We start from the raw sequence: 12626 nt of genomic DNA, 5'->3' as shown, positions 1-12626 counted from the left end.
TTACATGTGGGTATATATACATGTGGATTCTCTATAATGTGAGCTCATTCATGTCCTTATACCTGATGAATGAGGTCTCCTCCAAAAACGTGTTTGTGATTTGGACGGAATAAAGCACGTTAACTATATTTACCTCTACATAAGAATTATTGAGCGCCTTGAGACACAGTTTGGTGAACATTTTGGTTATCTACATTACACTAATTATTGGCATTTTTTTTATTTTTTTTTTAAAAGGTGGAGGCTTCCATCATTGCTCCAGTGACAAAGGTGGAGGATTTTGTGCATATGCTGACATAACATTAGCTATCAAGGTATAATTCAAGAGGTATTACATTGGCATGTTAATTTATTGTTAAACTGTATTATAAGATAGATAACATGTCTGATAGATAAGTCTATTTAAGCAAATTGTCTATGTAAAGGGGGAGGCAGACTACAGGGCAGCCTTGATAAAAAAAAATGCTCTAGAGAACACACTCTGGAATACATGGGAAAATATGGTAGATATTTATTTATTAGTACCCCCTACCCCACTATTTCTGACACATGCACACGTATTTTAAGAACTTATCAGGTTTTCAGAAGACCTATTTAGTATCACTTATTAGCTATATGAGCAGTATATGGTGCATCAGTGAAGTATAATAATTCTTTTAGGTAATAAAACCTGCAATATACAGTGGGGATCAAAAGTTTGGGCACCCCAGGTAAAAATTTGTATTAATGTGCATAAAGAAGCCAAGGAAAGATGGAAAATTCTCCAAAAGGCATCAAATTACAGATTAGACATTCTTATAATATGTAAACAAAAGTTTGATTTTATTTCCATAATTTCCACTTTCAAAATAACAGAAAACAAAAAGATGGCATCTGCAAAAGTTTGGACACCCTGCAGAATTTATAGCATGCACTGCCCCCTTTGCTAAGCTGAGACCTGCCAGTGTCATGGATTGTTCTCAATTATCATCTGGAAAGACCAGGTGATGTCAATCTCAAAGGTTTTAAATGCCCAGACTCATCTGACCTTGCCCCAACAATCAGCACCATGGGTTCTTCTAAGCAGTTATCTAGAAATCTGAAACTGAAAATTGTTGACGCTCACACCTCAAAATCCACGGGGGATTACATCAAGATGTGTAAACTGAAGGTTTTGCCATGGCCTTCACAATCTTCTGACCTCAACATAATTGAAAATCTATGGATAGACCTTAAAAGAGCAATGCATGACAGACAGCCCAGAAATCTCAAAGAAATGGAAGACTTTTTTAAGGAAGAATGGGCAAAGATACCTCAAACAAGAATTGAAAGACTCTTGGCTGGCTACAAAAAGCGTTTACAAGCTGGGATACTTGCCAAAGGGGCAGTACAAGATATTAACTCTGCAGGATGCCCAAACTTTTGCAAACGCCATTTTTCTGTTATTTTAAAAGTGTAAATGATGGAAATAAAATCTAACTTTTGTTGACATATAAGAATGTTTAATCTGTAATTTGATGCCTTTTGGAGATTTTTCCATCTTTCCTTGGATTCTTTATGCACATTAATACAAATTTTTACCTGGGGTACCCAAACCTTTGATCCCCACTGTATGTGTGTGTGTGTATATATATATATATATATATATATATATATATATATATATATATATATATATATGTAACTGATTGATACAACAGTATCTTATGCTAGATTAGGTCTCCCAATAATCAACAAAAAATGAATGAATCGTTTTAGGGAACCTTATAATATCATTTTATTTCTTTCCATTAAAATGCGAAAAAAACATGAAAACACTCTGGGTATTGATAGTGATGTGTCACCAATAACTACCTTCTTAAATCGCCACTGTCATAAAGTGCATCGGAGAATTGCAACTATTCCTTCATGTGCAATATTCCATTACATAATACCGGGCAATATTCAGACTGTGCGGTATTTTTGTGGTTCTTTTGTATTTCTCAGAGCTCACAATATACAGTCTTATTTATGTGCAGTGTGGCAATTAAAGTGTCCCGTGCCGGCAATTAAAGTGTCCCATGCCGGTGTCTCTTGTGCAAAATTGTTTCTCCAAGTGTCACATATTACACAGTATGTTGCAGACTGTTTCCATATAACTAGTGCACATATAGATTGGTAAAATGTTGCACAATGTATCTACAGTCAATATATGTAACACCACAGGTTTTAGCACATTGCCACTTATCTTTCTCTTCTTCCGGTAGTAAGGTGCGTTTTTGTGTGCGCACCTTACTACCGGAGGAAGAGAAAGATAAGTGGCAATGTGCTAAAACCTGTGGTGTTACATATATTGACTGTAGATACATTGTGCAACATTTTACCAATCTATATGTGCACTAGTTATATGGAAACAGTCTGCAACATACTGTGTAATATGTGACACTTGGAGAAACAATTTTGCACAAGAGACACCGGCATGGGACACTTTAATTGCCGGCACGGGACACTTTAATTGCCACACTGCACATAAATAAGACTGTATATTGTGAGCTCTGAGAAATACAAAAGAACCACAAAAATACCGCACAGTCTGAATATTGCCCGGTATTATGTAATGGAATATTGCACATGAAGGAATAGTTGCAATTCTCCGATGCACTTTATGACAGTGGCGATTTAAGAAGGTAGTTATTGGTGACACATCACTATCAATACCCAGAGTGTTTTTTCACGTTTTTTTCGCATTTTAATGGGAAGAAATAAAATTATATTTTAAGGTTCCCTAAAACGATTCATTCATTCATTATATATATATATTGTAAAGTTTTTCACTCTGGGATCGTCCTTTGCCATAGCCAAAGGACACGTTTTTCCACAATAAACCGGCAAACAGCGAGTCCTTTCTGCAATTCTGGCTCCTCGCCAGGTTTATTAAACGGGGTGCAGGATAAACAAAATATAAAAATAACTCCTAGGCCGTCTAGCCACTCACTACACATGTAGCATGCCCTGACTAATAACTGATGGACTTTTCCCTGCCAGTTTAAACACAATAAGCCCTGCAGCCTTATAAGACCCAGTTCACATTTGAACATAAAGTCCCATTCGTACAGCCACCTGCCATATGTTACAGGAGCCACGTCTCTCACTCCGGGAGTCCACGCTTGTGTCCTCAGCAGCCCTTGCTGTGCCCGCCTGGCACTGGACACAGTGTCTCCCCCCCAACAGCCACTTCTGTCTCGGGGAGAGCCCAGATTATTCTGTTTCTCTTGCTTTTAAAGGACCCTTCCCCTTTCTGCTGCCTCATTGATTAGTCCACAGGTGGAGATTTCTGCAGGATCAGTGTGGGAAATGCACCCTTTCCTTGCCACACTGTCACAATATATATATATGTATGTCAGTTAGAATCACTTTCTCCTTAGCCACCAACTGCAAACAGTTAAAAAAAGATGTCAATTGCAAAGTTTTTCTAAGGCCATGTTCACATAATGGAATTTCTAAGTGGAATCTGGCTGAAAAAATTCAGATAAAAAATTCCATTGCAGAAGAATCCTATTGCTTTCAATGAGATTTTCCTCTGTGTGAACCTGGCCACACAAAAGGAATTTGTGCACCAAAATCCACAGCAGAACATCTATAGCAAAGCATGCATTTTGGTACAGATTTGCGGCAGATTTTCAGTGTGAATTATGAGAACTTAATTTACAAAATAAATCAATTTTTAAATGATCTGCCACATTGCAGCGGCTGGCTGTGCAGTCTACAGAAAGAATAGACATGTCTATTCTTTCTGCAGAGTCTGCATGGAAATGCATCGCCATCTATGAGACGGCGCATTTTCATGCGGTCCTAGTGCCGGCATGTTCTGCCAGTGCTCCGCTGTTGGGGCAGTGTCCGCACGGACATTTTAAAACCTGCTCTGCCTACTCTTTCTAAAGTAGAGTCGAGTAAATCTGCAAAAAGTAGCTCATTTTTTATACCAGAAACTTGACATTAATGCACAATAAACTCCCTCCCTCCCTCCCATATGTTAAAAAATTTGGTCTCCCGTCAAAATAGAGTATTCGTTCTAACTCCCAACATTCATAAAGTTATGGATTTTACAGCATTTTAATTAACCTCTTAACAACCAAGGACGTAAATGTACTTCCTGGTCCGCTGGTACTTAGCGCACCAGGACGTACATTTACGCCCAGTACATGACCGGCTATCAGCAGCCGGGAACCCGGCGGTAATGGCAGACATCAGCGATTGCGCTGATGTCCGCCATTAACCCCTCAGATTAACTCCTCAATACGGATCACGGCATCTGCGGCAGTGCGGCTATTGTAATAGCTGATCTATTGGGATGGCAATGTCTGTGTGGTCATATCGCTGACAGATTCAGTGGGCACTGCCCGCACTCAGAATCTACGTCTGGAAATGATCCGGCTGCGGATTCTGTAGTGTGAACCGGGCCTAACTGCAGCGCAACCTGATTGTTTGTTCTCACCCTATGTGTGCAAGATTGTAACAAAATTGATAATACACTTTATCTATTTACTTTTATAGTTCTTATTTGAGCGTGTTGAAGGTGTTTCCAAGGCAACTATAATAGACCTGGATGCCCATCAGGTACTGATCTATACATATATATGATCAACAGGTGCCAGAAAGTTAAACCGATTTGTAAATTACTTCCATTTAAAAATCTTAATCCTTCCAGTAGTTATCAGTATGCTACAGAGGAAGTTCTTTCCTTTTTACATTTCTTTTCTCTCTAACCACAGTGCTCTCTGTTGACACCTCTGTCCATGTCAGGAACTGTCCAGAGTAGGAGCAAATCCCCATTGCAAACCTATCCTGCTCTTGAGAGTTCCTGACATGGACATAGGTGTGAGCAGAGAGCACTGTGGTCAGACAGAAAGGAAATTCAAAAAGAAAAGAACTTCCTGTGGCGCATACAGCGGCTGATAAGTCCTAGAAGGGCTAAGATTTGTAAATAGAAGTAATTTACAAATCTGTTTGACTTCCTGTCACCATTTGATGAAAAAACAATGTTTTTCACGGGAGTACCCCATTAATACAGTGTTTTTTTCAAACAGTGTCCCTCCAGCTGTTGCAAAACTACAACTCCCAGCATGCTCGGACAGCCGTTGGCTGTCCGGGCATGCTGGGAGTTGTAGTTTTGCAACAGCTGGAGGCACGCTGCTTGGAAAGCGCTGTTTTCATAAAATAAATGTCGGTATTTTTAAACAGTAGTAAGTTAATATATACATTTAAAAATTATATTTCTACTATAACAGTATATGTTACTCAGAATAGAGTGTTAAAAGGGGGGGGGGGGGCAACCAATTGTATCAGCACCAATAACCAAATCGGCACAGTATAAATGGTGGAACATATAAGACACCATTACTTATTCTGGACGTGTAAATGGTTTACATTTAAAACTTCCCTGTTTTCCTTTTTTTTTTCTTTTCCTTAGGGCAATGGGCATGAAAAAGATTTTATGGATGATAAAAGGGTGTACATAATGGACATGTACAATCGGCACATATACCCTGGAGACACGTTTGCCAAGCGTATGTAAAATTTGCTATATCACATAATCTTTAAAGTATTACTGGTGCCAGGTGGTTGCTTTCTGTGCCTGGTGATTATAATGGGAGACATGTTTTGTGGTCATAATGGGAGACATGTTTTGTGGTCATAATGGGAGACATATGATGAAGCAGTATTAGATCATTTTTGGGTAGTTGTAGCCTAGAACAGACTGTGTGCTTAAAGGAGTAGTCCAGTGGTGACCCAGTGGTGAACAACTTATCCCCTATCCTAAGGATAGGGGATAAGTTGCAGATCGCGGGGGGTCCGACCGCTGGGGCCCCCTGCGATCTCCTGTACGGGGCCCCGACAGCCCGCGTGAAGGGGGCGTGTCGACCTCCGCACGAAGCGGCGGCCGACACGCCCCGTCAATACAATTCTATGGAATGCCTTCGGCAATCTCCGGCTCTGCCATAGAGATGTATTGAGGGGGCGTGTCGGCCGCCGATTCGTGCGGGGGTCGACACCCGCTATCTGGCCGGAGAGCTTGGCCCCCGTACAGAGAGATCACAGGGGGCCCCAGCGGTCGGACCCCCCGCGATCTCAAAATTATCCCCTATCCTTAGGATAGGGGATAAGTTTTTCACCACTGGACTACCCCTTTAAAGGGGTACTCCACTGGAAAACATTTTTTCTAATCATTTGGTCCAGAAAGATAAACAGATTTGTAAATTGCTTCTATTAAAAAATCTTAATCCTTCCAGTACTTATCAGCTGCTATTATGATCCACAGGAAGTTCTTTTCTTTTTGAATTTCCTTTATGCCTGACCACAGTGCTCTCTGCTGACACCTCTGTCCATTTTAGGAACTGTCCAGAGTACAAGCAAATCCTCATTGAAAACCTATCCTGCTCTGGACAGTTCCTAAAATGGACAGAGGTGTCAGCAGAGAGCACTGTGGTCAGGAATAAAGGAAATTCAAAAAGAAAAGAACTTCCTGTGGAGTTTTTCAGTGGAGTACCCCTTTAATACTAGATAAAGGATTTTTTGCATGACAAATTTCCTCATGTATACCTCTTGTATGACACAGGATAGCAAACTAGGCTATTTCATACAGTGATGATAAGGTATACTGCCATAAACCATCCTGATAAAAGCTAAAAGGGTGATTTTGGCATCTATTATTTAAATTAAAGTATATGGATACATTGTATGTACAGTATATGCAGGAGTTTTCCTGGCACATATGCCAAATTTTATTCCTGACAAATAAAAATGCTTTGTAAGTCAACTGGTAAAAGAGTTACACAGATTTGTAAATTACTTCTATATTGGGATATAGGTTGAACTTGGTGGATTCTGGTCTTTTTCAACCTTATGTTACTTTGTTACTAACTTAACCCTTCCAGTATTATGAGCTGCTGTATACTCCAGAGAAAGTTGTGTAGTTCTTTCCAGCCTGACCACAGTGCTCTCTGCTGACACCTCTGTCCATGTCAGGAACTGTATAGAGCAGGAGAAAATCCCCATAGCAAACCTCTCCTACTCCAGACAGTTTCTGACAGGGACAGAGGTGGCAACAGAGAGCACTGTGGTCAGACAGAAAAGAACTACACAACTTCCTCTGTAGCATACAGCAGCCAATAAGTACTGGAAGGATTAAGATTTTGGAATAAAAGTAATTTACAAATCTGTATAACTTTCTGTCACCATTTAAATCAAAAAAACTATTTTTTTTCCAGGGTACTGCTTTAACCGAATGTTGATTTTGGTTTGTTCTTTTATATGATGTATAGGTGCGATAAAGAGGAAAATAGAGCTAGACTGGGGCACAGAAGACAAAGAATATTTGGAAAAAGTAGAAACTCATGTAAAAGGGGCACTGAATGAGGTCACTCCAGATGTGATCATCTACAATGCAGGGACAGATATTCTGGATGGAGATCCGCTCGGAGGACTCTCAATTTCCCCTCAAGTGAGTAACAAGTAATTCACTATAAAGCTGTTCCTAAAAAAAACATGTGGCATCCTATATTACTATAGTAAATGCAAAGGCCATTATTTTACATGCAGTTTTGTGGGATTATGTTTGTTTTTCCCATCTGAAGTAATTGAGCAAGTACTGCAATAAAAACAATGCTGGATAGGACTTTATACGGTTTGAAATAATGCCGGCATTATCGACAATGCATTTTCAGATATAGCGTGTGTGAATAAAAGACATCAGTTAATGTAACACACGAATATTGCAGTTTTTGCAAGCTGACCAAAAAACTGTGAAAGCGTTTGTCCCATGATTCAGTGGGGTATTTTCTGTGGTTGTGGGATCTTGAATCTTGTGTAGCTCTTGTATTAAAGGGGTACTCCAGTGGAAAACTATTTTTTAAATCAACTGGTGCCAGAAAGTTAAACAGATTTGTAAATTACATCTATTTAAAAATCTTAATCCTTCCAGTACTTATTAGGGGCTGTATACTACAGAGGAAGTTTTTTTCTTTTTGAATTTCTTTTCTGTGTGACCACGGTGCTCTCTGCTGACACCTCTGGCCATATCAGGAACTGTCCAGAGCAGAAGCAAATTTCCATAGCAAACCTTTCCTGCTCTGGAGAGTTCCTGACATGGACTGAGGTGTCAGCAGAGAGCCCTGGGGTCAGACAGAAAAACAGAAAAGAACTTCCTCTGGAAAATACAGCAGCTGATAAGTACTGGAAGGATTAAGATTTAAAAAAAAAAAGAAGTAACTTACAAATCTGTTTAACTTTCTGGCATCAGTTGATTTAAAAATAAAATTGTTTTCCACTGGAGTACCCCTTTAAAGGACCTGTCTGTGATGAGGAAATAACTTTTAACTGTTTTTGAAACAATGTGCCTCCAGCTGCTGCAAAACTACAACTCCCTGCATGCCCGGACAGCCAAAGGCTGTCCGGGCATGCTGGGACTTGTAGTTTTGCAACAGCTGGAGATACACTGTTTGGGAAACACTGAGGCAGGAGCAGTTGTGTTTTCTTTCTTCCTTTCTTTTTTACTTATATCTTTCCTTCTTTTCCTTCCTTAGTTCCTTTCTTTCCTCCCTCCCCTATGAACCTTGTACTATGTTATTTCATGTGTATTGATTTTACATTTAGGGAATTATAAAGAGGGATGAAATCGTGTTCAGCATTGCCAGGAGGCGTTCCATACCAATTCTGATGGTCACCTCAGGAGGATACCAAAAGAGGACCGCACGGATAATAGCAGATTCCATACTAAATTTGCACAACCTTGGCCTGATTTCCAATTCTCTCTCACATGAACCCCGGTTATGAACATTGATCTTCAAAGCTGAAAAGTTACTCGGTGTGTGGCAATAATTTACATTTAACAGAAATGTAATATGTGAATCTAAAATACTGTGTATTTATTTAGGTTGGAAAAAAAATATAGGAAAATATCTTGGTGGGGAGTTTACAAAGCACTACAGCCCCTATTTTTTACTTATTCATTGGCATCTTCTGACATCACACAGCTGAGGCTTTAAGGCACTATTCCTAACCTTTGTTCACAGAATATAGCCTAAATGCCTAATAGGTACGATATCACCAATGAGACCCGCACTTATCAGGTGAACTGAGAGTTTTGGAAATATTAAAAGGGTACTCCGGTGGAAAAAAAAAATTCGAATCAACTGGTTGCAGAACGTTAAACAGATTTGTAAATTATTTCTATTTAAAAATCTTAATCCTTCCAGTACTTATCAGCTGCTGTATGCTCCACAGGAAGTTGTGTAGTCCTTTTCTGTCTGAGCACAGTGCTCTCTGCTGACACCTCTGTCCATGTCAGGAACTGCCCAGAGTAGGAGAGGTTTGCTATTAGGATTTGCTCTTACTCTGGAAAGTTCATGACAGGGACAGAGGTGTCAGCAGAGAGCACTGTGCTCAGACAGAAAAGAGCTACACAATTTCCTCTGTATCATACAGCAGCTGATAAGTACTGGAAGGATTAAGATTTTTAAATAGAAGTAATGTACAGATCTGTTTATCTTTCTGTCTCCAGTTGATTTAAAAAAAATTGCTTTCCACTGAAGTACCTCTTCAAGGATAACTGTTTGGTCAACTCTAGACTGAACTATATGGAATCAAAGCAGCTGGTAGTTGACGAATAGGGCCACAAGATCTCTGTTCATCCCAGAGGGGTTGTACCCCCCTATTAGAAGTTATCACCTATCCAAAAAATAGGGTTAAGTGTCTGATTTCGGGGAGTATGAACTCTGGGATTCCCACGATCTTAAGAACTTGGACCAGAGTCTTCCAACAGAAGCGGTGATCACATATGTGCACTGCTGATCAACTCATTCTGTAGGCCAGTGCTGGAGAGCCTATCTCTGGTAGCTGTCATAGAGAATAAATGGAGTGGCAGTCATGTGTGCCCACCCCTGCTCCATTCTGACTTGGTATAAGGAATAACTTCTTATAGTGGGGCAACTCCATTAAATGTGTGTCCTATAGGCATGACTTGCAGTACGGTTTGGTTTATCCTATGGATGTGCCATAAATGCTTAAAATGGAAATACTCCTTTACGTGTGTCAGTAATGTAGCTGAAGAGATTCTCTAATGGGGTTTTAACACTAATAACTTCATCATCAAGTATTCCATAACATTTCCTTGAAGAAATCGATTTTTTGCCTAAAGGTGCCAAACGTTATGTCTAGCAATAGTTGTTTGGGTGTCATTAAACAAGCTATTTATAAAAAGAAGAAAGCTCAACTGTGAATATATTATCTTTTACTCCATTTACTTTACTATAATGTCACAAACACTGAATTGTATAATTTTTTTTTTCATAGTAATTGGAACACTATTATAGAGGGCACTGACAGGTATCCAGACAACTGAGATATAGGAAGTGGTGGCGTTGGGTTCTTATACCGTAAAACTCATTTACATTGCTCAAAAAAATAAAGGGAACACTAAGATAACACATCCTAGATCTGAATGAATGAACGAATAGTATGAAATACTTTCGTCTTTCCATAATTGAATGTGCTGACAACAAAATCACACAAAAATTATCAATGGAAATCAAATTTATCAACCCCTGGAGGTCTGAATATGGAGTCACACTCAAAATCAAAGTGGAAAACCACACTACAGGCTGATCCAACTTTGTTGTAATGTCCTTAAAACAAATCAAAATGAGGCTCAGTAGTGTGTGTGGCCTCCACGTGCCCGTATGACCTCCCTACAACGCCTGGGCATACTCCTGATGAGGTGGCGGATGGTCTCCTGAGGGATGTCCTCCCAGACCTGCACTAAAGCATCTGCCAACTCCTGGACGGTCTGTGGTGCAACCTGGCGTTGGTGGATGGAGCGAGACATGATGTCCCAGATGTGCTCAATCGGATTCAGGTCTGGGGAACGGGTGGCCAGTCCACAGCATCAATGCCTTCCTCTTGCAGGAACTGCTGACACACTCCAGCCACATGAGGTCTAGCATTGTCTTGCATTATGAGGAACCCAGGGCCAACTGCACCAGCATATGGTCTCACAAGGGGTCTTAGGATCTCATCTCGGTACCTAATGACAGTCAGGCTACCTCTGGCAAGCACATGGAGGTCTGTGCGGCCCCCCAAAGAAATGCCACCCCACATAATTACTGACCCACCGCCAAACTGGTCATGCTGGAGGATGTTGCAGGCAGCAGAATGTTCTCCACCGCGTCTCCAGACTCTGTCACGTCTGTCACATGTGCTCAGTGTGAACCTGGTTTCATCTATGAAGAGCACAGGGTGCCAGTGGCGAATTTGCCAATCTTGGTGTTCTCTGGTGACCTGCACGGTGTTGGGCTGTAAGCACAACCTCCACCTGTGGAAGTCGGGCCCTCATAGAGTCTACTTCTGACCGTTTGAGTGGATACATGCACATTTGTGGCCTGCTGGAGGTCATTTTGCAGGGCTCTGGCAGTGCTCCTCCTGCTCCTCCTTGCACAATGGTAGAGGTAGTGGTCCTGCTGCTTGGTTGTTGCCCTCCAACGGCCTCCTCCACATCTCCTGATGTACTGGCCTGTCTGTTTGTAGCACCTCCATGCTCTGGACACTACGCTGACAGACACAACAAACCTTCTTGCCACAGCTCACATTGATGTGCCTGCATGAGCTGCACTATCTGAGCCACTTGTGTGGGTTGTAGACTCCGTCTCATACTACCACTAGAGTGAAAGCACCACCAGCATTCAAAAGTGACCAAAACATCAGACGGGAAGCATAGGAACTGAGAAGTGGTCTGTGGTCACCACCTGCAGAACCACTTCTTTATTGGGGTTGTCTTGTTAATTACCTATAATTTCCATCTGTTGTCTGTTCCATTTGCACAACAGCATGTGAAATTGATTGTCAGTCAGTGTTGCTTCCTGAGTGAACAGTGTGATTTCACAGAAGTGTGATTGCCTTGGAGTTACATTGTGTTGTTTAAGTGTTCCATTTATTTGAGCAGTGTAGTTGTCTTTGTGGGGATCTGTGGGAACAAAGTAGTTGATCAGAAGTGAAGTATTTTCCCTTGAAAAACAATATAGCAGCTCTGCATATCAAAAATATTGAAGACACATTGGGGCAAACTGCGTTGAAATAAAGAGGTACTCCAGCTAAATACTTTATTTTTTTTATCAATGTGCCCAATGAGCCAGAAATAAAAGACAAAACAAACCTTTACTTACCTACCTACCTTTTGAAGTGAATGGAGCCAAGTTGTAAAACCACACCCAAAGTGGAGACAGACAGGGAGTGGTCTTTGAAAGAAATAAGGCCTGATTTTGGATTCCTGGAGAACCCCTTTAAGCAGTTGAACTGAATATTTTACCATCAGAAAATTATTACTCCAAGTATTTGTCACTGAAAGAACTCAGAGATGTTGTAGATTTATATTTGTTTTAATCTATTGATGGTGATTTAAATCCTTGTGTTTGTTAATAAACTGTTCTTACACTTTACTAATCTATGGAATCTGTCTTATTTGACCTGGTCCTTTAATTCAAAGAGTGTACACTTTATAATGTGCATGTGTTTCCTTGTGGAGACCACCACCAAGCTGAAGTAGGGGGTCAATGTCAATGAGGTAGGTAGTAAGTCAATGTGTCACAATAAAATATAGCACTAAACTAATGTAGGGA

General features: G+C 40.5%; 1 protein-coding gene across 3 annotated transcripts in view; it reads left to right on the top strand.

The window, feature by feature from the left end:
- The window catches only part of LOC130275785 (histone deacetylase 11-like), a 31569-nt gene extending 22374 nt beyond the window's left edge, over nt 1–9195 (top strand). For all 3 annotated transcript variants that reach the window (XM_056524191.1, XM_056524190.1, XM_056524193.1), the window contains exons 6-10: nt 238–314; nt 4513–4575; nt 5429–5525; nt 7281–7459; nt 8611–9195. In XM_056524191.1, coding sequence (XP_056380166.1) covers nt 238–314; nt 4513–4575; nt 5429–5525; nt 7281–7459; nt 8611–8790 — 596 coding nt within the window. In that variant the 3' untranslated portion in view covers nt 8791–9195. The remainder of the gene's footprint in view (nt 1–237; nt 315–4512; nt 4576–5428; nt 5526–7280; nt 7460–8610) is intronic.
- The last annotated feature ends 3431 nt before the right edge of the window (nt 9196–12626 follow it).

The sequence above is a fragment of the Hyla sarda genome, chromosome 6, assembly GCF_029499605.1.
Source record: "Hyla sarda isolate aHylSar1 chromosome 6, aHylSar1.hap1, whole genome shotgun sequence".
Lineage (NCBI taxonomy): Eukaryota > Metazoa > Chordata > Amphibia > Anura > Hylidae > Hyla > Hyla sarda.
The sequence above is the reverse complement of the archived record's forward strand: the minus strand, read 5'-3'. Positions and strand labels throughout refer to the sequence as shown.